This window comes from Dipodomys merriami, unplaced genomic scaffold (assembly GCF_024711535.1).
Source record: "Dipodomys merriami isolate MVZ:Mamm:240054 unplaced genomic scaffold, mDipMer1.0.p SCAF_78, whole genome shotgun sequence".
NCBI lineage: Eukaryota > Metazoa > Chordata > Mammalia > Rodentia > Heteromyidae > Dipodomys > Dipodomys merriami.
The window spans coordinates 496,753-524,377 of NW_027206379.1; the positions used below are offsets into that span (position 1 = coordinate 496,753).

The 27,625-nt window shown below is 56.1% G+C and overlaps 1 protein-coding gene across 7 annotated transcripts; it reads left to right on the top strand.

Moving 5' to 3' along the window:
• Nucleotides 1–8: 8 nt before the first annotated feature.
• On the top strand, nucleotides 9–27,031 carry LOC138818579 (pecanex-like protein 3). Of its 7 annotated transcripts, none has more exons than XM_070009510.1 (35): nucleotides 9–1,717; nucleotides 2,071–2,258; nucleotides 2,471–2,570; nucleotides 2,683–2,722; nucleotides 2,824–2,919; nucleotides 3,155–4,285; nucleotides 4,724–4,847; nucleotides 4,930–5,108; nucleotides 5,546–5,636; nucleotides 6,033–6,168; nucleotides 8,664–8,824; nucleotides 10,163–10,316; nucleotides 10,823–10,855; nucleotides 11,049–11,220; nucleotides 11,332–11,442; nucleotides 11,738–11,829; nucleotides 11,985–12,094; nucleotides 12,287–12,392; nucleotides 12,505–12,597; nucleotides 12,693–12,843; nucleotides 14,982–15,126; nucleotides 15,436–15,613; nucleotides 17,122–17,230; nucleotides 17,359–17,488; nucleotides 18,261–18,319; nucleotides 18,414–18,629; nucleotides 19,423–19,676; nucleotides 23,979–24,209; nucleotides 24,388–24,491; nucleotides 24,884–25,031; nucleotides 25,136–25,366; nucleotides 25,452–25,726; nucleotides 25,806–25,939; nucleotides 26,023–26,306; nucleotides 26,382–27,031. In XM_070009510.1, exons 1-35 carry the CDS (start codon nucleotides 1,565–1,567, stop codon nucleotides 26,574–26,576), a joined length of 6,114 nt encoding a protein of 2,037 aa, XP_069865611.1. In that variant the 5' UTR covers nucleotides 9–1,564; the 3' UTR covers nucleotides 26,577–27,031. The 7 variants fall into 7 exon arrangements, with proteins under 7 accessions (XP_069865611.1, XP_069865614.1, XP_069865615.1 ...); XM_070009513.1 differs by having other exon boundaries at nucleotides 8,682–8,824; XM_070009514.1 differs by having other exon boundaries at nucleotides 8,703–8,824.
• The last annotated feature ends 594 nt before the right edge of the window (nucleotides 27,032–27,625 follow it).

A 27,625-nucleotide genomic window follows, 5' to 3' on the forward strand; every position in this document is an offset into this window, starting at 1 on the left:
AAACAGCATCAGATGACGCGGGCGGCTTGCACCGCTCCCCTCCCGGAGGCTCCGGACGGCCGGGCCCGGGAGTTCCCGGGAAGGCGGGCCCGGAGAGGCGGAAAACCTGCAAGGCTAGCTCCGGCCCCCCGCCACAGCCGTCTCGGTGCGCCGCGGCCCAGCGTGGAAGTGGGTCTCTGCAAAGACGGGCCATCCCTGCCGCAGCAGCGAAACGGACCCGGGAGGGTGGCGAAGTCGAAGGTGGTTTTTGGCTACGAAGTTGCAGGGACTGTGTGATCCACTGTCCCTGGGCTTCGAATGGGGACCAGAAGCTCTGTTTTTGCACAGCTACTGGGACGGGATGGGGGTGGGGAAGACTGGAGGACCGACGGAACCGACGATTGCTCAAGTTCTAGGGACAGGCCCAAGGCTCTCCTCTTCCCCTCACCTGGGAGATAATCCGCTTCTTCGAGTCTCTTCCCCAGTGGGAGGAAATCTGACACTGCGGTGCAGAACTTTGTTCAGAATGGGATTCAGAATTAGTGGTGTAGCCCTACCGGTTGCTGGAAAGGATTGACTTCCCCGCCCCCAATTGCTTTGACCTGTCACTTTAAGAAAGACGAGGCTATCCTAGCCTACTATTCGACTACTACTGCCTGTTCTAGAGGGTCGCTCGCTACTCGTCAGGTCTGGGTTTAATCCGGAAATAGAGGTGGCTCGGAGTTGGAGCAAAGACTGTGACGTCGAAGGTCTACCCCACGCCCCTGTCTTTCCCCCGCCTCCTGTGATTCATTGGAGAAGCTTTGCGTCAATTACTCCGTTGCTACCCAAAGGCTAGTCCCCTATCCTCCGGGTTCCGCCCCGTGGCCTCCCTCAGGTTGGCCAGGTCTACGTGTGCGCATGCGCCCGAGCCCTTCCAAGTTCTGACTCTTTTGGCCCGACTGCGCACGCCTAAAGGAGACTTCTGCGTCTAGTCGCCCCCGCCACCTCTCTGCGCTTGCGCACTCTTACTGTCGGGTTTTCCTTTTCCGGGTCCTAACTAGGGCTATCGGGCGCATGCGCCACTGCAGGCTGGCGGCTGGCGGCTTCTTCCGGCCTTCCTTTTAGGCCGGCACCGGCAGAAGCGGGGCGAACGCCGTGCCCCTAGCGAGTGACCTGCGACCCCGGAAGTGGACCTCAGGGTCCTAGGGCTTTCCCAGGTCCGGAGAGAAAGGAGCCGTCGCCTGCACTCCGAGAGCACCCACTCCACGCCCACCTCTGGATGTTGCCGACGAGTGCCCGGCCCGTGCCCTGCGCCTGCCTACTGGCTTGGCCCCTCCGAGCGGTTCGGAGCCACGGGTGGGGGCCAAGACCCCGCCCCTGATGCCGCCCCACCCCTGTGCCGGAGCCTCGCACCTCTGACTGTCCCGACCGGCCCCGCCCCCTGCCTGCACCCTCGCCCCGCCGATCCCCTCCCCCGCGGGGGGAGACCATGGCGTGAGCTCGAGGCCGGGCCCCGGGGCCCTCGGGCACCAAGCGGGGCATGGGCCGGGGGCCGCCCCCATGAGGGTCCCGGGAGAAGGACGCGCGCAGCAGCGGCGGGGCCATGGGGTCTCAGGTGTTGCAGATCCTGCGCCAGGGGGTGTGGGCCTCGCTCACTGGCGGTTGGTTCTTCGATCCGCATCAAAGCACCTTCTCCAACTGCTTCCACCTTTATGTCTGGATCTTCCTACTCACCTTTCCCTTCTTGCTGTACATGGTGAGACGCTACTGTAATTCATGCTTGGAAAGGGAGGGCAGGATGTCAGGAAGCGCCGGCAGCCTGGCAGGAATTGGGAGCACATCTTGGCTGCTGGGACACGGAGAGAGATGAATCGCTGTAGAATTAGGCTGTGTGTAGAAAGGACGCCATAGTCCCACTTTCCTGGGTCGGGTGACCTTGAGCCCCTCATGTCATTTCTCTTCCCGGTTAAGCAGAAGACAGAGCCCCCTCTCACAGTCTTTGTACCAGTTACATGTGAGTTTGTGAATCATAGTGAGGACAGTGGTGGCAGGTGAACCCCCAGACATCTGGGCTGTGTAAGAAGGGACCTTACTTATTGCACCTTCCAGGTCTTACCCCCCAGCTTGGTGGTGGCTGGTGTGTACTGCCTGGTGGTGGCAGTCATCTTCACTACCATCAAGACGGTCAACTATCGGCTGCATGCCATGTTCGACCAGGGCGAAATTGTGGAGAAGCGCAACTCTACCATGGGAGAACAGGAGGAGGAGCCTGCCCAGGGGGACAGCAGTCTGCCCAGGTGGGTGGGGCACTGGCTGGATTGGGGAATCACAGCTTTTGTTGGTGTCTGGTCCTGAGCATTGGAGGATGGCACGGGCCAAGGGCTCCTTGGTTCCAAGGGAATGTGCACACTTGCCCTGGGATTGGAAGGGATCCTGGGAGAGGAGGGAGTGGTGTGGGTAGTTAGTAGTCATCAAGACAGGAGAAAGTTGTTTCTCCTTCCACTGCCAGGGACCCTGGTGTAGAGATGACAGTGTTTCGGAAAGTGAGTTCCACACCCCCAGTACGCTGCAGTTCCCAGCATTCTGTGTTCGGCTTCAACCAAGTCTCGGTGAGTGGTCCCATACTGTGGCTATTCCCACTGTTCTCCTGGGAATCAGTCCCAGTTGAGGCAGGGAGCCTAAGTGTGATTCTTGTCCTTTCTGCTCCTTTGTGTCCCTCAGGAATTGCTGCCTCGAATGGAGGACTCTGGGCCCCTCAGAGGTAGGTGGCTGCCACTCAGGGCTAGGGTGTGGTGGCGTTGAGGGGGATGGGGTGAGACTACCCTAGGGTCCTACTGATAACCTGTTGTGCCATGGTTGCAGACATCAAGGAGCTGGTACGAGAGCAGGGCAGCAACAATGTGATCGTGACCTCTGCCGATCGAGAGATGCTGAAGCTCAGTTCCCAAGAGAAACTGAGTGAGTGGGCATAATAGAATAGCGCCTGAGTGGAAGGCTACCTTTCCTGTCTTTGCATCACCCCAACTTTGGCTCCATCCTGAGGCTCCTTTCCTACTGTTGGACAGGACCTCCTCAGTGTTCCTGCCCTGACCGTGCTCAGGGGAAGCAGAGGTTGTGCAAAATCCCCCGCCACCAGGTTCCCATGCAAAATGCTGTTGTCTCATTTTTTTTTTGTCTTCCTTTTTTCTGGCAGTTGGCGATCTTCCCCAGACACCCCCAGGGGTTATCCCAGACCCCTCTTTCCCCAGCACAGACTCTTCAGAGCGTTCTCCCCTGGCTGGAGATGGAGCTCCCTGGGGTGGGAGCAGTGTGGTGGATACACCCATGAGCCCTTTACTGAAGGGGAGCCTAAGCCAGGAGCTGAGCAAGAGCTTCCTGACTCTGACCCGGCCTGACCGGGCCCTAGTAAGGACCAGCAGCCGAAGGGAACATCGCCGGGGCGCTGGAGGTTACCAGCCCCTGGACCGGCGGGGCTCCAGTGAGCCCATGCCCCAGAAAGCCGGCTCCTCAGATTCATGCTTCAGTGGCACAGACAGGGAGACACTGAGCAGCTTCAAGAGTGAGAAGACCAACTCAACCCACCTGGATAGCCCCCCTGGCGGACAAGCTCCTGAGGGCAGTGACACAGACCCCCCCTCGGAGGCTGAGCTGCCTGCTTCACCAGATGCTGGGGTACCCTCCGATGATACCCTGCGGTCCTTTGACACGGTCATCGGAGCAGGGACACCCCCAGGTCCAACTGAACCACTCATGGTTGTACGACCCAAGGACTTGGCCCTGCTTCGGCCTAGCAAACGGCGGCCACCTGTGCGAAGACATTCCCCACCCAGCCGTGCCCCTAGACGCCCCCTGCTCGAGGGTGCAGGCTTCTTTGAGGATGAAGACACCAGCGAGGGCAGTGAGCTGAGCCCAGCCTCTAGTCTGCGATCGCAGCGCCGCTACAGTACCGATGACAGCTCTTCTTCGACTTCTTGCTACTCCCCTGAGAGCTCCCGGGGTGCAGCAGGGGGGCCTCGGAAGCGCCGGGCTCCTCACGGGGCTGAGGAAGGCACTGCTGTCCCCCCTAAGCGTCCCTATGGGACCCAGCGGACGCCCAGTACTGCCAGTGCCAAAACGCATGCGCGCGTGCTGAGCATGGACGCGGCAGGGGGGGATGTCCTAAGGGCTCCCCTGGCAGGCTCCAAGGCCGAGCTGGAGGCCCAGGCAGGAGTGGAGCTGGTTACCGGTGAGCCTGCTGTGGTGCCTGCTGAGCCCCGTAGGGGACCTGCTGCTAACCAGCCCGGCTGGAGGGGGGAGCTGCAGGAGGAAGGTGCTGTGGGGGGAGGTGAGTGCTGGCCCCGGGGTGGGAGTGGGGGGGGGGCGTGGGTTTGGGCAGGGTGTGGGCTGGAGCAGACCTGCTCAGGAGGCCCATGGGCGTGAACTTGACGATTGATGTGTGGGCCACCCTTCTTGGGTCAGCAGGGCCCAGCTGCCTGGCTCCAGGTCCCGTGGTTAGCACCTAAGCCTCTGCTTCCCGAGGACTCTCATCGTCCACGCTCATCTTCCGGGCCACCAGTGGGGCAGGGCAGATCAGTGTCATCCTTATTTCCAAATGAGGAAACCGAGGCACGAGTGGCTATAGATGACCTGGCTGGGCCCCAAGCCAGAATGTTGCTGCACTAGGTCTGACCTTTAGCTCCATGCTGGAGCACGTGCCCCCACTCCATCCCCCAGCTCTGTTCAAGGCTCTGTCACTTACGCTTTGGGGCCTCTCTCTGGTCAGCAGCTGAGGAGACGGGCAAGCGAGACCACTCAAGTAACGTGAGGCGGACACAGGCCATCCGGAGACGTCATAATGCAGGCAGTAACCCCACCCCGCCGGCCTCTGTCATGGGCTCGCCACCCAGGTGAGCATCTGCCACCTGGGCTGTAGGGCAGAGGGAGCAGCTGGCTTCCCCTGGTGCTAACCCATAGCCGGCCCCTCCCCAGCAGCCTGCAGGAGGCTCAGCGGGGCAGAGCTGCCTCCCACTCCCGGGCACTGACACTGCCATCCGCCTTGCACTTCGCCTCTTCACTGCTGCTCACCCGGGCTGGCGCCAATGTGCATGAGGCCTGCACCTTTGACGACACCTCGGAGGGGGCCGTGCACTATTTCTACGATGAGAGCGGTGAGCCCTTTCCTAATCTGCCCAGGAGCTCCTCCTTCGCCACGCGGGCAGCTCGCCCAGCACCTGCACTGCTGGTCCTTCACTCCTCCCTTGGGTCTCTGGCAAGCGCCTCAGCCATGCTGCTGGCACCATGTTGCAGCATCTCCGAGGCATGGGTGCACTCCTCTCTGCTCAGCTGATGAGGAAACCGAGGCACAGGCTGAGCAAGTGGTAGAACTGAGAGCCAGATCCAGGGTGGGCTGACTGCAGGACCCAGGCTCTTGGCCTTCAGTCCCAGCAGAGGCTGGTCCAACCCTTGGTCCCCAGAGGCTGTGCCGCCACGACAGGCGACACCTCACAGGGTTCCTCCTCATTCGTTGGCTTTGATGCTCACGTAGGTCGGGCTGTGGCGCTCCTGTCCCTGACACGCCTCCTCGTCTCCCATACCTCTGTCCCAGGTGTGCGGCGTTCCTACACCTTTGGCCTGGCTGGAGGTGGCTACGAGAACCCTGTGGGGCAGCAGGGGGAGCAGGCAGCCAATGGAGCCTGGTGAGTCTTTGGGTAGGTCTGCATAAGCCCGTGCCTGGCAGGCTGAGTTTCTAGGAAGCACCCTGAGCTTGGAGTTCTCTTTTCCTTTGTTGGTGTGCGGCACTAGCAGCTCAGACCTAGCAGGGGAGGTCGGGGGCCTGCAAAGTGCAGATCTCTAGTGCGCCCCAGGCTCCAAGCAGGAGGCTTCCAGGAAGCTGAGGTTTGGCATCCCAGAGAGGAGGCCCAGCCTCAGCTTTTGAGCCAGAGCCTGCCTTCCTCCTCCTGACCCCAGCATCCTGTCCCTTTGGCCCCCAGTCACGAGACAGGCAGCCTCACCGGCCTGGCCTTGGTCTCTGCCCCACCCAGGCCCATGCCCTGCCCATGGCCTTGCCCCTCTCATGGCTGCTGTACCCACAGGGACCGCCACTCACATTCCTCTAGTTTCCACTCGGCTGATGTCCCTGAGGCTACAGGAGGTCTGAACCTGCTACAGCCCAGGCCAGTGGTTCTGCAGGGCATGCAGGTGCGCCGGGTGCCCCTGGAGATTCCAGAGGTGAGGAGAAGCTGTGAAGGGCTGAGCCAGGGGGAAGGGGTCGGGGAGTAAGAATGTGAGCAGGTCACTGAGTTTAACCTAGGTGTCAGAAGGGACAGGTCACCTGAGGGAGTGCTCTTGGGTTCCACTGTCCATCCCAGACTTTGACGGCCAGCAGAGGGTGCACAGCCCTTGGAGCTGAATGGTTCAGGAAGGCATAGGTTGACTTTTTGTTTATGCTGGTGGTAGTGTGTGAACTCAGGGCCTCTTGTTTTTGCTCATCTTGTTTGCTTTTGGCTGGCACTCTACCACTTGAACCATTCCTCTACTTTTGTATCTTCACCTATCTTATTTTTTGTGCTGGCATTGGGGCTTGAAGTCAAGGCCTGGGCACTGTCTCTTTTTTGCTCAAAGCTAGTGCTCTGCCACTTAGGCCACTCCTCTACTTCTAGCTTTTTGCTGGTTAATTGGAGGTAAGAGTTTCATGTTCTTTCCTACCCAGGCTAGCTTCAAACTAGGTCTCAGTCCCCTGGGTAGTTAGGATTACAGACTGTTCGCTTGTATTAATGTGTGTGTCTGGAGTATTTCCTGATCTTGGAGCGACCTACAGTTAAAAAGGATGATGGGTACAGATACCTGAGGAAGAGGCTGCCCAATGTGCCAGATTGTGGCGGCAATGTGCGCTGTGTTCTGCACTTCACAAGTATGATTGCTTGGGTGTTATTTATTAACACTCTTTATTTTAGTCTACTTGCTGTTAGTGTGCCTTTTCATTCCTAAGGAGAACCCCATTTGGACAATAATTGACACAGTCCATCAATTATTAGCAAGCAATAAGAGTGCATAAAAATAATTGGGCCTTGCTGAGCACCAGTGGCTCATGTCTGTAATCCTAGCTACTAGGAGGCTGAGATTTGAGAATTGCAGTTCAAAGCCAGCCCAGGCAGCAAAGTCTGTGAGACTCTTCAGTTAATTCCCAAAAAGCTGGAAGTGGGGATGTGGTCTTGAGTCAAAAAACAAAACTCAGTGCCCAGGCCCTAAATTCAAGCTCCAAGACTGTATCAACAATAGTAAAATAAAAAGTTGGTTTTTACCTGTAAGCCTAGCTACTCTGTAGTGAGAGGCAGGAGGCCTCTTAGGAGTTCAGAGGCCAGCCTGTGCAGCACCCTGAAACCTTGTCTCAAGTAAAACACAACCAGAAAACTCCCAACGTGATCTCAGAACTTACAGAGAGTAATCATAAGAAGTATACTCATGTATCTGACATGCAAGGCCACGGATAGACTAAAATTCTAGAAGCTTTGCTGGACCCTTTCCTGATTGAGTAAAGGATGGATGGAGGTAACACTGGGATTTTAATTCAGGACATCACACTTGGGAGGCTTAAACTATGGACTCAGTCCTTTTTTTGCTTTCCTTATATTTTATATAGGATTTTTTTAATCCCTTGGTTGTGGGGCCTTAACTCTGGTCCTGGGTGCTGTCCCTTAGCTCTTCAGCTCAAGGCTAGTGTTCTACCATTTGAGCCACAGTGCCACTTCCAGCTTTTTCTGCTTATGTGGTGCTGAGGAATTGAACCGAGGGCCTCATACATGCAAGGCAAGCATCTACCACTGAGCCACCTTGCCTCCTGCTTATGTCTCCTACACAGCTAAGAGCAGAGGCCTATGCCATCACTGCCAAACTTATCTGTTGAAACAAGTGAGGTCTTGCTAACTTTTTGCTCAGACCTGCCTTGACCCTTGATTCTCCTCATTTCTGCCTCCTGAATAACTGGGGACAAAGACAGGAGCCACTGTACCTGGCTTTTATTTGCTTTTTTTTTTGGACAGTACTGGGGCTTGAACTTGGCCTTGAGCTCTGGTTTTTCTTGCTCAGGGCTAGCACTCTACCACTTGAGCTTTGTCTCCAGTCTGGCCTTTTTACTGGTTATTAGAAGTGGAGTCTCATAGACTTTTTCTGCCTGGGCTGACTTCAAACCATGATCCTCTAGTTCTCGGCCTCTTGAGTAGCTAGACTGTAAGTGTGAGCCACACTGGTGCTTGGCTCCTGGTCATCCTGCGGCAGGGGCATTGCGTCTCAGATTGCTCAACACTAGTCCCACAGCTGTGCCCCAGGAATACTTATTGAACAAAGAGTGAAAGTAGTTTGGGACCCAGAGCACCAGCATCGGCGCTCAGGCCTGTCTTCAGGGCCAGGCACCTACTCCACAGTGCAGTGGTCACAGTGTCAGCAGTGGCTCCGTGATGGAGCAAATAGCATGTGGGCAAGTTCCTGAAATCCACTCTGCCTGCGTGGGGAAGATGGACACAGAAGTCTGTGACTCTGCCATTGGGCTCTGTCCTGGGAACCTGGAGCAGGCCCTGGTGATAGAGGGTCAGGGTGGGCCGCAGGCCCCTAGCAATGGGAACGTCAAGTTTGAAGGAAGTGGTCATCCAGTCCTGTGTGCTGGGGGAAAGGGTGGCGATAGGCCTCGGGGGTGGCAGGGCTGATGGCCGCGGCTGTGGGGACTGCAGTTTGACCTGCTGGACCAGGACTCCCTGCACGAATCCCAGGAGCAGACCCTGATGGAGGAGGCGCCGCCCCGTGCCCAGCACAGCTACAAGTACTGGCTTTTTCCTGGCCGCTGGACCTCTGTGCGCTACGAGCGGCTCGCCCTGCTGGCCCTGCTGGACCGGTGAGTGCACACCTGCCTTGGTCTCTGCCAGAAAGTCCCAGGGCCTTCCAGACTCAACCTGTTGAGTCTAAGAAACTGACTCACCTGCTGGCTAGAGTCTACTATGGGTTTCTTCTCTTTTTATTTTATATTTTTGGGAAGAAGGGGCAGTATTGTGGTTTGAACTCAGAGCCTTATGTTTGCTTGCTAGGTGGGTCTAATCACTGAGCCATACCTCCAGCCCTTTTTGCTTTAGGTTATTTTCCAATTAGGGTCTTGAGTTTTTTTCTGGGGCCAGCCTCAGACCACAGTCTTCCTACCTATGCCTCTCCTGTAGTTGTGATTACAGACATGCACCACTGCTACCAGCCCCTACACGGGGGAGTGAGGGTTCCCACCAGGCTCCTCTGAGGAGGACAAAGAAGTGGCAGAGTAGGGGTGTGTCATAACCCCTCTCCCAAAGCCGTGCTCAAAAACACATGATCCCTATACTCTTTTTTTCTTTTATCTTTTGGCCAGTCCTGGGGCCTGAACTCTGAGCCTGGGTGCTGTCCCCCAGATCTTCAGCTCAAGGCTAATGCTCTACCACTTGAGCCACAGCACCACTTCCGGCTTTTTCTGCTTATGTGGTGCTGAGGAATGGAACCCAGTGCATGCAAGGCAAGCACTCTTACCACTAAGCCACCTTCTTTTTGTTGTTGTTGGTGGTGGTGGTCATAGGGCTTGAACTCAAGGCCTGAGCTCTTTTGCTGAAGGCTAGTGTTCTACCACTTTGAGCCACAGATCCATTTCCAGTTTTTTGGGGTTAATTGGAGGTAAGAGTCTCATGGACTTTCTTGCCTGAGCTGGCTTTGAACTGTGATCCTCAGATCTCAGCCTCCTGAGTAGCTAGGATTACAGGCATGAGTCACCAGTGGCTGGCTTTATTTTCTTTTTTGGGTTTGATTTGATTTGAAAATTTAATGCTATATCCTGTAAACATGATCACAAACCTTTTGTAATTCACCCAGTTCTCCGAGGAGAAATAGAGGCCCAATCAGTCAGACATAGGAGCCAGATGACATTTGTTGCCTGCTGGTTTGGACTGGTTGTTTTCCTAGCGTTGTGACTGGGTGCTGCTGGAGCCCTGCCTAGGGCCTGCCTGATGCTGTGTACACTGTGGCCCTGTGTCCACGTGAGCTGGATATGGGCAAGTCCTAGGGCTGGTGGCACTCAAGCCCTCACTTCTAGAGGGGCAAAGATTAGAACCCATGGTAGTGAAGGGATGGCTTTGTAGAGCAGGTACGACCTGACTTCTACCCCTACCCCCAGAGGTGACCTTTTAGGAAAGGCTGTTCCCTGACTCTCCTGTCTCCACAGGACACGGGGGGTGATGGAGAACATCTTCGGCATCGGGCTAAGCAGCCTGGTTGCCTTTCTGGGCTACCTGCTGCTGCTCAAGGGCTTCTTCACCGACATCTGGGTCTTCCAGTTCTGTCTGGTCATCGCCTCCTGCCAGTACTCCTTGCTCAAGGTCAGGCCGGTCTCCCGTGTCTCCTTACCGTCAGCTTTCCCAGGCCTTCCCCTTCCCACTTCTCCAGGTCTGAAGGGTGGGAGCTAGGGAGGAAATCAAATAATTAAGGTCACTGTAGCCAGCCACCTATCTGACAAGCGAGAACATGGAGGCTCAAGACACTTCCTGGGTTAGACACTGGTGGCTCACGCCTGTAATCCTAGCAACTCAGGAGGGTAAGATCTGTAGATTGTGGTTCAAAGCCATCCCAGACAAGAAAGTCTGTGAGACTCTTATCTCCAGAAAACCAGAAGTGGAACTGTGACTTAAATGGTAGAGTGCTAGCCTTGAAGTGAAGATCTGAGGGACAGCACCCAGGCCCAGAGTTCAGGCCTCAGGACTAACAAAAACAAAACAAAACTTCACAGTCCTTGTCTTGATCACTGCCCAGTAGTAGAGCAGGTCCTGGAGTCTTGCCCTTCTGTAGATACGGACCCTCACTGCTATCACATCCTTATCTTTTCTAGAGTGTGCAGCCCGATGCAGCCTCACCCATGCACGTGAGTACCTGTGGAGCAGGGCTTCCAGCCAAAAGGTCCTGGGAGAAGATGGAGGGGGAGGGACAGAGCTCCCATAGCACCCTGCTCCCACTCTTTAGCTAGGCCCCACAGCCAGGCCTGGGGCCTTGCCTGTGTGCATGTGCCTGTGGGGGTTAGTAGAAAAACCCAGCTTCCTATTGTCATAATTCCCCAGGGCCACAACTGGGTGATTGCCTACAGCCGGCCTGTCTACTTCTGCATCTGCTGTTTGCTCATCTGGCTGCTAGACGCCCTGGGCTCAGCTCAGCCCTTCCCACCCGTCTCCCTTTATGGCCTCACACTTTTCTCTGCCTCCTTCTTCTTCTGTGCCCGAGATGTGGCCACTGGTGAGTCTGCGCAGGCCAAAGATGGAGGTGAGGGAAAAGCCCTGGAGGGCAGGTCCAGGGCAGGCCAGCGTGCTAACCAGTGTTCCCTTTCCCTTTTCCCCTCCTGGCCAGTGTTCACCTTGTGCTTCCCATTCGTCTTCCTCCTGGGCCTCCTGCCTCAGGTCAACACCTGCCTCATGTATCTGCTGGAGCAGATAGATATGCACGGCTTTGGGGGCACAGGTATGATTCCCATAGATGGCTCGGGTCTGCAGGCAGAATGGACCCAGTAGGGTCTACACATGGTGTTGATGGCCCCAGCCTTGCTGAGCCTCTATGGCATTGCCATGAACACGGGGGCCTGTTCCCTCTTCTCCTCTCCCTTCCCTGGGCAAGTGGTTTCAGAATGCTATAGGCCCTGGGCTAAGGGTGGTACACCAAGAAGCCAGCCCCTGGTGGTTGAAGGGCAATGGGTCGGGTGAGAGAGAGATGCCAGCAGGTTAGAGCTGGGCTTTACCTTCTCCTTCCTTCAACACAGCTGCCACCAGCCCGCTCACTGCAGTCTTCAGCCTTGCCCGAAGCCTGCTGGCTGCCGCCCTGCTCTACGGCTTCTGCCTTGGCGCCATCAAGGTAGGGGTGGCCCGTGGCTGGCGGGCCTGCTGAGGCATACTGGGGTTAGGGGACAGGGCTGTGAGATGAGCTCAGCAGTGGCTTCTCACACCGGTGCGCCCCTGTCCCCAGTGCTTCGCCCTGCCTCCCCTGAGCAGCATGGGTTCTCTCCCCAGACTCCATGGCCAGAGCAGCACGTCCCTGTCCTCTTCTCCGTCTTCTGTGGCCTCCTGGTGGCGCTGTCCTACCACCTGAGCCGGCAGAGCAGTGACCCCACCGTGCTCTGGTGGGTGCTGCATGTGCCTATCCGTGTGCACACATGTGTGTGCTCCGTGGGTGTGGGTGTGTATCTGTGCATGACGGGGGTGGGGAGTTGGTGCATGCACCTGTGACGGATCTATCGTTGATTGATGGATCAGACTGTTGGAGGAAGGGGTGTCCACCTTAGTCTTGGCCCCTGAGTCTTTCTCCTCCCCAGGTCTCTGGTTCGGAGCAAGATCTTTCCTGAACTAGAGGAGCGGAGCCTGGAGACAGCCCGGTCCGAGCCCCCAGACCCACTGCCAGAGAAGATGCGCCAGTCGGTGGTGAGGGGGTGGAGCTGGTGCAGGGGTGGAGGTGGTGGGCAGGAGTAGTATACCCAGGTGGGGTGTGCCAGCTCAGAGGGGCCCAGCCGAGCTGTCTTTTCTGGTCCTACAGCGAGAGGTCCTGCACTCTGACCTGGTGATGTGCGTGGTGATTGCTGTCCTCACTTTCGCCATCAGCGCCAGCACCGTCTTCATCGCCCTGAAGGTTTGTGTGGCACAGGCCTCCCCCTGTAGTCTTGGCTGTTGGACTGCAAGGTGGCTGAGCCCTGGGCTGACGTCTGGCGTCTCTCTCTCTTGCAGTCAGTGCTGGGTTTCGTGTTGTACGCCCTGGCTGGAGCGGTGGGCTTCTTCACGCATTACCTGCTGCCGCAGCTCCGCAAACAGCTGCCCTGGTTCTGCCTGTCGCAGCCCGTGCTGAAGCCGCTGGAGTACAGCCAGTATGAAGTGCGCGGTGAGTGCTACCCGTGAGGCTGCCTGCCACCTCCCGGCCCCTATGCTCAGCCTGGCCGTACGTTCAGGAGCACGATCTGGTGACAGTTGTGGTCCTCTCAACTCAGGGTGCCAAGAGACAGCAAGACAGCAAGCAGGTGTTGCCTATGCTGCACACCACTGCTCTGCTCTTCCCTCTGCCTTGATTCAGCCCCTGCTGTGTTGTTGTCCTGCCAAAGTGGAGGTGGGAAAAGAGGAATTTCAGAGCCCCAAAGTAATCTCTCGTCCTGAATTGCAAATGCAACTAGTGGACTAAGACTGGGCTGTGTAATGGTTCGAATGATCTCCAGCTTATATCTAAACACCTTCATTTGTGATATGAAGATCACACTCCTTAGTGAGATTGTTTGAAGGTACAGGAGGTTTGAACTTAGGACCTTGCTCTTGCTAGGCAAGTGACCTACTGGTTGTGACTTTTTGTTAGTCAGTTGGAGATAAGTCTCAAGGATTTGTCTACCTAGCTGGCTTCAAACTGTGATGCTTAGATTCCAGCCTTCTGAAGTCAGTGGTGTCTGACCTACCTTTGTTCATTTTTTTTGGGGGGGGGGTCCAGTCGTGGGGCCTGAACTCTGGGCCTGGGCGCTGTCCCTCAGCTCTTCAGCTCAAGGCTAGCGCTCTACCACTTGAGCCACAGCACCACTTCTAGCTTTTTTCTTTTTGCTTATGTGGTGCTGAGGAATCGAACCCAGGGCCTCATGCATGCAAGGCAAGCGCTCTACCACTGAGCCACCTTCCCAGCCCCCTTTGTTCATTTTTTTTTTTTTTTTTGTCAGTCATGGGGCTTGAACTCCAGGCCTGGGCGCCGTCCCTCAGCTCTTCAGCTCAAGGCGAGTGCTCTACCACTTGAGCTACAGCGCCACTTCCGGTTTTCTGGTGGTTTATTGGAGATAGGAGTCTCATGGTCTCTCCTGCCCGGGCTGGCTTTGAACCGCGATCCTCAGATCTCAGCCTCCTGAGTAGCTAGGATTACAGGCATGAGCCATCAGCGCCCGGCTCCCTTTGTTCATTTTTTTTTTTTTTTTTTTTTTTTTTTTTTTTTTTTTTTTGTCGGCCGTGGGGCTTGAACTCTGGGCCTGAGTGCTGTCCCTCAGCTCTTCAGCTCAAGGCAAGCACTCTACCACTTGAGCTACAGCGCCACTTCCGGTTTTCTGGTGGTTTTATTGGAGATAGGAGTCTCACGGTCTCTCCTGCCCGGGCTGGCTTTGAACCGCGATCCTCAGATCTCAGCCTCCTGAGTAGCTAGGATTACAGGCGTGAGCCACCAGCGCCCGGCAGACCCCTTTGTTCATTTTTAAGTAGAGTCTTTTTTCTTTTTTCTTTTGTCACTCATGGGGCTTGAACTCTGGGCCTGGGCTCTGTCCCTAAGTTCTTCAGCTCAAGGATAGCACTCTACCACTTGAGCCACAGTACCACTTCTGGTCTTCTGGTGGTTAATTCGTATAAGAGTCTCACTGACTTTCCTTGCCCGAGCTGGCTTTGAACCATGATCCTTAGATCTCAGCTGAGTAGCAAGGATTACAGGTGTGAGCCAGCGGCTCCCAGCTTTGAGTAGAGTCTTGAGTTTATGCTGGCTTCAACTATGCTGGCTTCCTATTTATGCTTGCCACAGCGCCACTTCCGGTTTTTTTCTTTTTTGCTTATGTGGTGCTGAGGAATCGAATCCAGGGCCTCATGCATGCGAGGCAAGCGCTCTACCACTGAGCCACCTTCCCAGCCCTGCCACTGTCATTCTTAAGCAATAGGAGATCTTACCCCTCAGAAGGGCCTTGCAGCTCAGGGTCACTCCATACCTGGCCCCTTCAACGTGCTGTACATGACCTTGACGATCTTCAGTTGGCATCTGAGGGTTTCATGGGGGCTTTGTTTCTGCAGGTGGCAAAACAGAGCAAAGTACCTGCCTGAAGCCCATACCTAGCTCAGTGACACATGGAACACTTGTCCTATTCCAAGCTGCCAGGGATCAAGCCCTTCTCATTTGCTAGAGTCTCTAGAGACCCAGGACAGTCCAAGCCTTGGTTTGCTCTCTCTTCCAGGTCCTCTCTGGGCCCCAGGGAAGTGGAAGGCCAGGTGAGGACCGACAGTCCCGCTTTCTCACTGCAGGTGCTGCCCAGGTGATGTGGTTTGAGAAGCTGTATGCCATCCTTCAGTGTGTGGAGAAGTACCTCATCTACCCTGCTGTGGTGCTCAACGCTCTCACAGTGGATGCCCACACCGTCGTCAGCCAGCCGGACAAGTTCTGCCTCTAGTGAGAACTGTGTTATCTCCCTCTCTCCCATTCAATTCCCAGTTGGGAAAACTGAGGCCCAGAAAGACAATGAGTGGTACCCAGCAACCAAAGTAGATCCTAGCTTTGATCACTATCCATTCGAGCAGGTCTTCCTTTGCCCTTCCAGATGGACTGAGCCTAGGCAGTACTAGCCCCAAAGAACTGGCTAGTCCAGCAGAGAACTGAAACCTGGGGTTTGGTCAGGTCAGGTTGGCAAGAACTGGGCTATTTGTATCCATTGCTCCCTGTGTCCTGCCCATCTCTGAACTGCCTGCTCTTTTCCCCCAGCTGCCGGGCACTGCTGATGACAGTGGCGGGGCTGAAGCTGCTGCGCTCAGCCTTCTGTTGCCCACCCCAGCAGTACCTGACCTTGGCTTTCACCGTCCTGCTCTTCCACTTCGACTACCCGCGTCTCTCCCAGGGCTTTCTGCTGGACTACTTCCTCATGTCCCTGCTTTGCAGCAAGGTGAGTCGCTGGCTACAGCCTCAAGTCCAGGCTGACCAATCAGAACAGAGCAGAACTCTGCTGCCTGGTGGGAGAGGACAACCCAAGATCTATGGCCCTGCCACCCGCCACTCATTAGCCTTGCTGTGGGCCTTACAGCAGCTCCTGGAGAAAGGCGTTCCTCCACCCTCTCCTTGCAGAGAGGAAGCTAAGGCTTAACAAGGGAGTAATTGCTCAGGTTGTGCAGAGACTTAGTGTTCAGCCTGAATCTGACCCCAGCTCTGTCTGGCCCCACAACTACCTTCCTCAGAAACAGGTAGCATTGTTAGGACACAGGCTTGTCCTCTGGAAGTCTCAGCGCTGTGCCCTCTGCCAGTCCTAGAGACCAGTTCAAAGCTGAGTTCCAGAAGCCCTAGGGACTGGGGATGGATGCTCTGTCAGGCTGTGGAATTCCCCACCCAGGGCCTGGGATGGGGGTGGGGGTCACTAAGCAAAGTACTCTTTCTATTTTTTGGGGGGTGGGGGGAGTCCTAGGCCTTGAATTCAGAGCTTGGGCACTGTCACTCAGCTTCTTTTGCTCAAGGCTAGCACTCTACCACTTGAGCCACAGCACCACTTCCAGCTTTTTCTGTGTATGCGGTACTGAGGAATCGAACCCATGCCTTCATGCATGCTAGGCAAGCACTCTACCACTCAGCCACCTTCCCAGCCTAAAAGAAGGTGATCTCTTTTTTTGGTACTGGTGATTGAACCCAGGACATTGCACTTGCTTTACCACTGAGCTACATCCCAGCCCTTACAAAGTACCATTTCTTACACCCAACTGAAGGCTTGCTATGGAGACTGGGACCTTGCACAGTCCCAAGTCTTTTTCTCACTCACTTGAGCATTTGATTCTTGCTTGCTGGCCTGGCCCAGGTTGGTGAGCCTTCAGACTGTGTACCCATCAGGCCAGGGCCTGTGGCTATGTCTTGACTTTCAGAACTGCAGTCCAGGCCCAGCCTTACCACCTCGCTTGGCTGCGTGACCTGATCAAGTCTTTTTTTTTTTTTTTTGTCCGGTCATGGGGCCTGAACTTTGGGCCTGGGCGCTGTCCCTCAGCTCTTCAGCTCAAGGCTAGTGCTCTACCACTTGAGCCATAGCACCACTTCCAGCTTTTTTCTTTTTGCTGATGTGGTGCTGAGGAATTGAACCCAGGGCCTCATGCATGCAAGGCAAGCGCTCTACCACTGAGCCACCTTCCCAGCCCCATCATTTACCTTTTCTATTTCTCTAAACCTCAGCTTTCCGAACTGTGAAATGAGGGCAGCCATAGGAAGTTCTTAGGCCCATCCTAGGAATTAAATGCTCTTTTAGAGCTTAGTCAGTTGTTTGTTGCATTGGCTGCCTCAAATCAAACCCAGAGAAAAAGGGCCTGGGGCCTGGGCAGCCACTGGACAATGAGGCATGGTATCTTCAGGGTGGGGCAGACCCCACCACCATGACTGACCCTGTATGTTTTCTATTGCCAACTCTTCTGACCCTGCCAGCTATGGGACCTGCTGTACAAGCTGCGTTTTGTGCTGACCTACATCGCACCCTGGCAGATCACCTGGGGTTCAGCCTTCCATGCCTTTGCCCAGCCCTTTGCTGTACCACGTACCCAGCTGCTGCACTCTTGTGGGTTGGGTGTGGGGGAAAGGCTACTGCCTGGGGCTGTGGGAGGAGTGGAGGTGAGGGGGGAAGGAAGGTCCCGTGTACCTGCTGCCTCCTTGACTTGTACCCAGACTCAGCCATGCTGTTTGTCCAGGCCCTGTTGTCAGGGCTGTTCTCCACCCCGCTCAACCCCCTCCTGGGCAGCGCTGTCTTCATCATGTCCTATGCGAGGCCTCTCAAGTTCTGGGAGCGTGACTACAAGTGAGTCTCACTGGGGACAGGTGGGTGCTGTGCAGGGCAGGAAGGGAGGACCTTGGATCCCAGGCCAGATGATGCCCAGGAAGGGGCTCTGTGTACCAATACCAAGGGTATGAGTGCCTGGCTGCAATGAAGTCAAATGAGGGCAAAACCTGTGCCAGGGGCTGGAAGGTGGCTCAGTGGTAGAGTGCTTGCCTCGCATGCATGAGGCCCTGGGTTCGATTCCTCAGCACCACATAAGCAGAAAAAGCTAGAAGTGCCACTGTGGCTCAAGTGGTAGAGCGCTAGCCTTGAGCTGAAGAGCTGAGGGACAGCACCCAGGACGAGTTCAGGCTCTACAACTGACCCAAAAAAAACAAAAAACCTGGGGCTGGGAAGGTGGCTCAGTGGTAGAGTGCTTGCCTTGCATGTGTGAGGCCCTGGGTTTGATTCCTCAGCACCACATAAGCAGAAAAAGCTGGAAGTGGTGCTGTGGCTCAAGTGGTAGAGTGCTAGCCTTGAGCTGAAGAGCTGAGGGACAGCACCCAGGCTCAGAGTTCAGGCACTATGACTGGCAAAAACAAAAACAAAAACCTGTTCCAGTCCAAGGCCTCAGGGAGGCAGGCAGGCAGGCATGGTAAGAGCCTGGCCTCTACATCCTAGCTGTGTGATCCAGGCGAGCAGAGCTGCCCTGGGGCGGTCATGGATGACACCTGTTCCCATCTCAGAGAGGACATGCCTATAGGCAGGCAGAACCTGTCACCCTCTGCTGATACATGTTGTTCTCTCTAAACAGCACTAAACGTGTGGATCATTCCAACACCCGCCTGGTGACACAGCTGGACAGGAATCCCGGTGTGTACCCAACCATCCTGGGGCTAAAGGGACAGAGCCTCCCCTGGAGGGATCCTGTCAGCCACTTTGCCTATGTCTCTGTTCTGGGTCCTAGGCGCTGATGACAACAACCTCAACTCCATCTTCTATGAGCACTTAACACGCTCGCTGCAGCACACGCTGTGTGGAGACCTGGTGCTGGGCCGCTGGGGCAACTATGGCCCCGGTGACTGCTTCGTCCTGGCCTCCGACTACCTCAATGCGCTGGTGCACCTCATCGAGGTTGGCAATGGCCTGGTTACCTTCCAGCTGCGTGGCCTTGAGTTCCGGGGTGAGCTGCAGGGCCAAGCCTAGAGGGGCGGGGCACTGTGTCTGGGAGTGTGTGGGGCCCAGTTTCCAGATCAGCTCACCCTGGCTGACCTTATGACCAACGGCAAGACAGTCTTTCTCACTGTTTCTTTTCCAATTTCAGTCTATGCAGTAGCTTGACCTCTGCTGGCCATCCCCGCTCTGGGTGCTGCCTTTGAGTCCTTAGTGACCCCACGGATGGCTGTGTTGAAAGCTGGGGCCTAGAACTTAGGGTACTCAGCAAACCAGGGATGGTACACAGCCCTGGATTAGTGAGCTAGCTCCTTGCTTTCAGTAATGTGTATATGCTGGATGCCAGCTTCAGAGGAAGCTACAGGGAGGGAAGGGGCTCTGACTTTGAGTGAATCACTTTTCTTTTTTTGGTCAATCATGGGACTTAACCTCTGGGCCTGGGCACTGTCCCTCAGCTCTTCAGCTCAAGGCTACCACTTGAGCCACAGCGCCACTTCCAGTTTTCTGGTGGTTTATTGGAGATAAGAGTCTCATGGCCTTTCCTGCCCGGGCTGGCTTTGAACTGCAATCCTCATATCTCAGCCTCCTGAGTCGCTAAGATTACAGGCGTGAGCCACCAGCACCCGGCTGAATGAGTTACTTTAACTGAAGGAGAAGGGGTCACTTGGTAGTCCACTAATTCAATGACCTTTACAGCATTCTAGGATGGTGACTACAGGTCTTAAGCACCTTGGTAAGCACTTGCTGAGGGGGAGGCAGAGATTGTCATAGTGGCCCCTGATTGGGCATGCCTTCCTCCACAGGCACGTACTGCCAGCAGCGTGAGGTGGAGGCCATCACCGAAGGCGTGGAGGAGGATGAAGGCTGCTGCTGCTGTGAGCCCGGCCACCTGCCCAGGGTCCTGTCCTTCAATGCCGCCTTTGGGCAGCGCTGGCTGGCCTGGGAGGTGACAGCCAGCAAGTATGTGCTAGAGGGGTACAGCATTAGCGATAACAACGCCGCCTCCATGCTGCAGGTCTTCGACCTCCGCAAGATTCTCATCACCTACTACGTCAAGGTATGCTGGGCAGGCCCATAGCTGGGCAGCAGGAGCCCTCTGGTGAAGACTCAAGGCATCCCAAGTGCTATCTGTCTTCTGCAATGTCAGGAGCCTGTTTTTGCTCAAGGGGAGGAAGGGTCTCAGGAATTTAAGCACTCTCCACCCTTGGGCCACCACCAGGCAGCATGAACAGAGACCTCGGGGGCTCTGAGAACTCAAACTAGGGAGCGATCCATCAACCCCTCCAGAAGGCCTGCCTTGGGCAGTAAATGTAGGGAACAGGTGGGCAGTAGATGCACAGATCTCCCAGGTCACTGCCCCAGGGCAGTCCCAAAGAGCACCAGCCTTACTCATGCTCCACCCAGCACAGTGAGCAGTCTGCCTACCCAGGGCTGGTCTGTGTGCCAGGCACCTTTCCCCAGCTGAATAGACCTTGCCACACCTACCAGGAGGGGCTCCATGTCCCTGCATGGAATTTGGATCACCAAGGCCAGGTGATTGGCTGAAGCCCCAGAATTAGGAGGACATGGCGGCACTAGGCTGTGAACACAGGCCTGCCCTATCAGCAGCTGTGTTCGTTTCCTCAGCCTGGGGACTCACAGCTGGACCCAGGCATCTTTGAGACCTGTTGGGGTAGAGTGAGGCCAAGTTTTGGGTATCAAAGAAAGTGAAGATTAGTGAGGATATGGGTTCTCACCAGCCTAGAATGCCACTTCCTTGCTCTGCCCCAGTTTACCCCTTAAGTGAAGACCTCGAAGGTCTGATGGAGCAGGAATGATGGGACTTTGTGGGGCTCAGAATGAACACTAGGAGACTATGTGGTCCCTCCAGGCCCCACATGCTCTCTTAGGCTCTATCTTGGGACTCTGTGAGGTCCGAAGGGATGATCTTTGGGGGCTCAGTTGAGTCCATCTGAAGTTCTCTCTGGGTTAGCTACATATAGCCCCACCTGTCCTCCCGCCCCAGCCCCCAGGGACATCTCATCCCTGTCACATGCTTAATACACCGAGAACCTGTAACTTCTGTCATTCCTTCTGTTCTTCCACCTGCTCCCAGAAAGAGTTTACAAGGCTCTGTCTGCTTCTCATTTTTACTGCTTAGGTCACTGTCCAGAGAGACGTTCCAACCCCAGCTCATGCAAGGACCAGTGTCCTGTCCACCTTTCTTTCTGTCCCATCTCAAGAGCAGTGCCTTTGCCCTGCTCACCTCACTGCCTCCTGCAAGTCCCACCCAAAGCCACACATAGCCTTCTGACCACTGGAAGCAGGCACTAGGCAGGTTGACATTTACTCTCCCATGGGAAGTGACTTGCCACAGACCCCGGGTAGAATTGGGCTGGGGCTGGGTGCTGGTGGCTCACACATGTAATCCTAGATACTCGAGGCTGATATGTGAAGATCGTGGTTCAAAGCCAGCCGGGGCAGGAAAGTCCGAGACTTTTTTTTCTCCAATTAACTACACCAAAAAGTTGGAACTGTAGCTGTGGCTCAAATGGTAGAGTGCCAACTTTGCATGAAATAGCTAAGGCACAGTGCCCAGGCCCTGAGTTCGAGCCCTAGTAGGAGTACACAACTGTGCGCGCGCGCACACGCACGCACGCACACACAGTGGAGCTGGGCAGAGGTTCCATATGAAGGGGTGGTCTGGATGGATAAGCCAGGCTGGCAGTGGGGGTCCTGACCCAGTAGCAGTGCTGGCCACGCCTTCCTGTGGGCCAGACTGGGCCCACTGTGCAGCTTGACCAAGCCCCAGCTTGTCCTGGAGCTTGAACTCAGGCCTGAGCTCCATCCCTGAGCCTCTCTGTGCTCAAGGGTAGCCTCTACCACTTGAGCCACACCACTTTCAGCTTTTTCTGTGTATGTGGTACTAAGAAATCAAACCCAGGACTCCATGCATGCTAGGCAAGCACTCTAGCACTAAGCCACACTGCCAGCCCTTTCTTTGCAGCTTTGACTACACTTTGGTACCTTATGCCATCACCCACAGCTTGACCTTCCTGTGGGAACCATTGAGCATAGTGGGTGAGAGGTGAGGTTCAGCCTTTGTGGCCACAGAGCCGTCGGCCCTGGAGTCATCTGCAGACAAGCCCCCACTTCGTGCCCTTGGCTTTCCAGGCCAGCCATGTTTATGATCGTATTGCATCCTCTAGTGACCCGCAGGGGAGATGGAGCCAGTGTGATGGGCCTGTTACATCGGGGGAAACAGCCCACAGACGTGCTCCTGCAGGAAGAGAATCATGGTCCTAATGCCCATATGTGTTCCTCAGAATGAATCCTGGTAGCCTCTTTGCCAACCCCCAGGGGCACTGGGAGGCACTGTTAGTCATCTCGGACCCTAGTCTTCATATTCCCCTGATGGTCATTCTGGGGGAGTCACAGAAATCCATGGTAGTAGCTGGGCACCAGTGGCTCACACCTGTAATCCTAGCTCTTCAGGAGGCTGAGATCTGAGGATTGTGGTTCAAAGCCAGCCCAGACAGGAAAGTCCATAAGACTTTTTTTTTTTTTTTTTTTTTTGTCGTGGGGCTTGAATTCTGGGCCTAGGCACTGTCCCTCATCCCCCAGCTCTTCAGCTCAAGGCTAGTGCTCTACCACTTGAGCCACAGTGCCACCTCTGGCTTTTTCTGCTTATGTGGTACTAAGGAATTGAACCCAGGCCTCATGCATAAAAGGCAAGCACTCCATCACTGAGTCACCTTCCCAGCCCCCCCCTTTTTTTTTTGGTTGGTTGAGTGCTTGAATTCTGGGCCTGGGCACTGTCCCTCAGCTCTTCAACTCAAGGATAAGAGTCTCATGGACTTTGCTGCCCAGCCTGGCTTTGAACCATGATCCTAGATCTCAGCTTCCTGAGTAGCTAGGATTACAAGCGTGAGCTACCGGTACCCAGCTTGTAAGACTCTTATCTCTAATTAACCACCAGAAAACTGGAAGTGGCACTGTGGCTCAAGTGGTAGAGCACTAGCCTTGAGCTGAAGAGCTGAGGGACAGCACCCAGGCCCAGAGTTCAAGCCCCACAACCAACCAAAAAAAGAAAAGAAAAGAAAGAAAAAAATCCATGGTAATGGCTGGAGGTAGCCATTCACAAACATGCCAGAGCAACGCCTCTGCCCCCAAAGCGTTCATTTTCTGTGTGCCCAGATCATAGAGATGGTGTGTAGGACTAAAGATGTTGTCTAGGCAGAAACACCAGTCTGTAGCCTGAAGCTGCCCTAAAGCCATGTTGCGTCCATGAATCCAGTAAGATTCTTCCCTCTTAAAGCAGCCTCGCCCTCCACCTGCCTCTGACTGGCCATTTGGGTGCCATGCCAGGAAGGAAGTTACCAATGAAGTCTCCATTAACTCCATGTTGTCCCAGAAAGCAGGGAGCCCGGGCTTTTCCCAGGAAGTATCTTGGCTATTTTGGTCTCCTCATCCTCCCACAGCCACCCCTACTTCAGGATAACCTACTGCCTGAGTATCTTCTGCTCATGGACAGCTATACCACCGGTTACTCAGCCTGAGGGCCAACCCCATTGGCTCCAGCCTTTGGCAGCACATAGAATCCCCATAACCTCATTGGCTGCCAGCCCACACACTCCCCAACCCTCCCAGCTGTACTGCTGTTTCCCTTCTGAAAGCTCTTCCATGGGCTGAGCCCTTGCTTAAACTTATCAGCAGGGCTGTCTGTGGTGTGTGTTCTGGTCCTAGGGCTTAACTCAGGGCCTGGGCACTGTCCCTGAGCTTCTTTTGCTCAGGGCTAGTGCTCTGCACTTAAGCCACAGCTCCACTTCTGGCTTTTTTGGTTTTTCGTTGAAGATAAGAGTCTCACAGACTTTCCTACTCTTTCTGGCTTCAAACCATGATGCTCAGATCTCAGCCTCCCAGTTATCTAGGATTACAGGTGTGTGCCATGGGCACCCAACCCAACAAGGTCTTTTTAACCAGGGGTCAGGAACTCCCAAACTACGGCACCACATGTATGCCTCTGGCTATTTTTCTGAAGACCAGCCCGGTGACTGGTATGCTTCATCTGCCTAAGGCACCTATGAGGCAGGGCACGTAGGCTGTCTGGCCGTAGGCAGCCCTACTACTTCAGCCTGACCCTTCCAGGCCGAGATCCGGATTCCACAGAGTCTTCAACTTCCAGCTCTGTCTGCCCCATGCAGCTGTGGCGGACGGGAGCGTACTGCTCCATGTGGCTTCAGATTGCTGGGCAGAGCTGCAGAGTCTCGGAACACGCACTGGAGCTCAGGCTGGGGAGGAACTTTCTTTTTTTATCCTGTGCTTCCTCCCCCAATAAGTAGCCGGCCTGACACCTGATCATCTGCCCCTCTTCTCCCAGAGCATCATCTACTATGTCAACCGTTCCCCCAAATTGGAGGCCTGGCTGAACCACGAGGGCATCGCAGCTGCCCTGAGGCCAGTGCGGGCCCCGGGCTATGCTGACTCAGACCCCACGTTCTCGCTAAGCGTGGATGAGGACTACGACCTTCGCCTCTCTGGCCTCTCCCTGCCCTCCTTCTGTGCTGTGCACCTTGAATGGATCCAGTACTGCGCCTCCCGGCGAGGCCAGGTTAGCCTGCCACTACCCCAGGGCTTGCCCACCCTGGGCTCTGGGAATCTGGGCTTACCACTTCTCCCTCCCTGTTCCCACTTGGATATTCCCTTGGCCTGGGCCCTGGCCTCACCCCAGGTTCCCAATCCCAAGTTTGAGCTGGGCTCTGGGACTGGGGGGGTGGTTTGTGTCACAGCCAGTCGACCAGGATTGGAACTCGCCACTCGTCACCTTGTGTTTTGGCCTGTGTGTGCTGGGCCGTCGGGCCCTGGGGACAGCCTCCCACAGCATGTCTGCTAGGTGAGTGCCGACGCATATCTGGGCCTACTTTCCCCCTCCTGTCCCTCCCACAAAATGATTGGTGCTTTGTAGGGGTTTCTTTTGATGGTCCTGGGGCTTGAACTCAGGGCCTGGGCTCTGTCCCTGAGCTGCTTTTGCTCGGGGCTTCATGCATGCTAGGCAAGCACTCTGCCACTAAGCCGCATTCCCAGCCCTGATTGGTGTTTCTGAACACCCAAGTTGGGCCTTGGTGTGGAATGAGTGAGGCACGCCCCTCCCTGCCCTGTGAGGAGCATGGCCGATCCAGCCTCCTTGGCAAGATGGGGAAACTGAGGGTGAGGAAAGTTCTCTGCACGGGTCCTTCGGGACCCTGGCTCTCACCACCCATTGCTCACCTCTTCCTTCTCACGCAGCTTGGAGCCCTTCCTATATGGCCTACACGCCCTGTTCAAGGGGGATTTTCGCATCACCTCCCCACGGGACGAGTGGGTCTTTGCCGACATGGACCTGCTTCACCGAGTCGTGGCACCTGGCGTTCGCATGGCCCTCAAGCTTCACCAGGTGGGGGAGAGGCGTGCCCAGGCAATGTGGGAGGGTGGGAGATGAGGCTCCTCCCTCAGGGCAAAGGTCCTTGACCCCCCCTGACCTCCCATCCTCCCCACCAGGACCATTTCACATCCCCAGATGAATACGAGGAGCCCGCGGCCCTGTATGATGCCATTGCAGCCAATGAGGAGCGGCTGGTCATCTCCCACGAGGGGGACCCGGCCTGGCGCAGCGCCATCCTGAGCAACACGCCCTCGCTGCTGGCGCTGCGCCACGTCATGGATGACGCATCCGATGAGTACAAGATCATCATGCTCAACCGGCGCCACCTCAGCTTCCGGGTTATCAAGGTGTGCACGGCCCCTGGCCCCATCCTGCCGCCCAGGCCCCTGGCCCCATCCCGGGTGCCCTGACCCTCGCTGTGGCTGCCCACAGGTGAACAGAGAATGCGTGCGCGGCCTGTGGGCCGGGCAGCAGCAGGAGCTGGTGTTTCTGCGCAACCGTAACCCTGAGCGGGGCAGCATCCAGAACGCCAAGCAGGCGCTCCGCAACATGATCAACTCCTCCTGCGACCAGCCGCTCGGCTACCCCATCTACGTGTCACCCCTCACCACCTCGCTGGCCGGCAGCCACCCCCAGCTGCGGGCGCTGTGGGGTGGCCCCGTCAGCCTGGGAGCCATCGCCCGCTGGCTCCTGCGCAGCTGGGAGAGGTGAGCCCTGCCCAGCTACTCCGGACTGTGAAGCCTCCGCCCCTGTGTCCCCTTAACCCTCCCCACCTGTCACCCTCAGGCTGCACAAGGGCTGCGGCGCTGGCTGCAACAGTGGCGGCAATGTAGATGACTCTGATTGTGGGGGGGGCGGCGGCCTGACCTCCCTCAGCAATAATCCCCCCTTGGCGCACCCCACACCTGAGAACACAGCAGGTGAGCCGAGGAGGCCGGGTGGAGCAGGGGGTCAGGGCTGCGGGCCAGCTGAGGTCTCTGCCCTCGTAATCTGTCTCCTGCAGGCGGTGGGGAGCAGCCCCTCCCTTCAGGCCCTGGCTCGCTCAGCAGCTCCGGTGACGGGCGGCCCCCGCCTCTCCTGCAGTGGCCTCCCCCTCGGCTCTCTGGACCAGCACCCGCCTCCCCTGCTCTCACTGAGGTTCCCCGCCCCTCACGGCCCCCTGGCCCTGGGCTCCTCAGTTCCGAGGGGCCCAATGGGAAGTGGAGCCTGGGGGGTCGGAAGGGACTGGGAGGATCCGATGGGGAGCCAGCCTCAGGGAGCCCCAAAGGAGGCACCCCCAAGTCTCAGGTAAGGAGTCTCAGGGAGAATGGAGTCAGAGGACACTTGGGTCTGTCCCCTGCCAACTAGCCTTCTCCCGCTCAGGTGCCTCTGGACCTCGGCCTCAGCCCTGATGTGAGCTCCGAGGCCTCACCTCCTAGAGCAGCCCAGGACATTCCTTGTTTGGACAGCAGTGACGCCAAGAGTGGTACACCCACCGGGCTCCCGGGTGACTGGCCCGCCCCTGCCGAGGAGCGCGAGAGCCCAGCGGCGCAGCCCTTGCTGGAGCACCAGTACTGAGCGGCCCGGCGCCCACGGACCTGTCCCAGGACCCAATGACTCGGACTCCCTCTGCTGCCTCCGGCCCTCTCTGTTGGACCACAGAACTGAGTAGCTTTGGCTCCCAAGCCTGAACCCTGACCTCTGTCTGCCTCAGCCAGAGTACCGGAACTGAATGGCCCAGACCTCTGACCTTGACCTCTGATCTCTCCCTAATTCATGGCCTGGGTGCTCTAAGCTGAGGCAGTCAGCCTCCCAGCCAGGCCCCAAGAGCCAAACCCATGGGCTGGTCCCTCTTTGAGCCTGTGACCAGGACTGACTCTGCCCTGGGCCTGCACTGCCTGAAAGGCTGGTCCCTCGGCCTGACCTGGGCCCGAAATGTGGCAAGGCTGGTTTGTTCTTTCTTTCCTTTCTTTCTTTTTTTTTTTTTTTCGTGCTTCAGAGACACCAAATTAATAACACTATTTTTGATTTTGGTTGGCAGTTTCTTCTTCTCTCGGGGCATGGGTGCAGGGTGGTAGAGGTGGTCAGGTTGGAGAGAAGGATGTAGGGCTGAGGTGTGAAGGTCAGCTCAAGGTGAGGATTGGATGAGATAGATCCCCTTCCCACAAGCCTGTTCCCTTCACAAGGCTTCATGTAAAGATTGCTGGGTTTCGTGTCCCTGTGTAGTCAAAGGACTCTAGGTCTAGTGGCTCCCACGTTTGTCTGCCTTGATCTAGGCCTCTGAACCTCAGTTGTTCCAACCTTAGACCATAGGATCTGTGTAAGGTGTTTGTTTCTTTGTTTTGGTTGGTTGTAGAACTTGAACTCTAGGTAGGCCTGGGCACTGCGCCTGAGTTTTTAAACTCAAGGCTAGCGCTCTACCACTTGAGCCACAGAGCTACCCTCGAATTTTTCTGTTTATGGGGTGCTGAGAAATCGAACACAGGGCCTCATGCATGCGAGGCAATCACTCTACCACTGAGCCACATTCCCAGCCCCATGTAAGGTGTTTTAAGAATAAATGGGCTGGACATCCGTGGCTCACTCCTGTGATCCTGACTACTCAGAAGGCTGAGATCTGAGGATTG

What these genes read in the sequence shown, in the direction of transcription:
- LOC138818579 (XM_070009510.1), top strand. Translation starts at nt 1,565, where the DNA reads ATGGGGTCTCAGGTGTTGCAGATCCTGCGCCAGGGGGTGTGGGCCTCG. An exon ending in CAGGCAGCCAATGGAGCCTG is followed by an intron (nt 5,637 to 6,032) that starts GTGAGTCTTTGG and finishes CTGTACCCACAG; the next exon opens with GGACCGCCACTCACATTCCT. An exon ending in CACACCTGAGAACACAGCAG is followed by an intron (nt 25,940 to 26,022) that starts GTGAGCCGAGGA and finishes TGTCTCCTGCAG; the next exon opens with GCGGTGGGGAGCAGCCCCTC.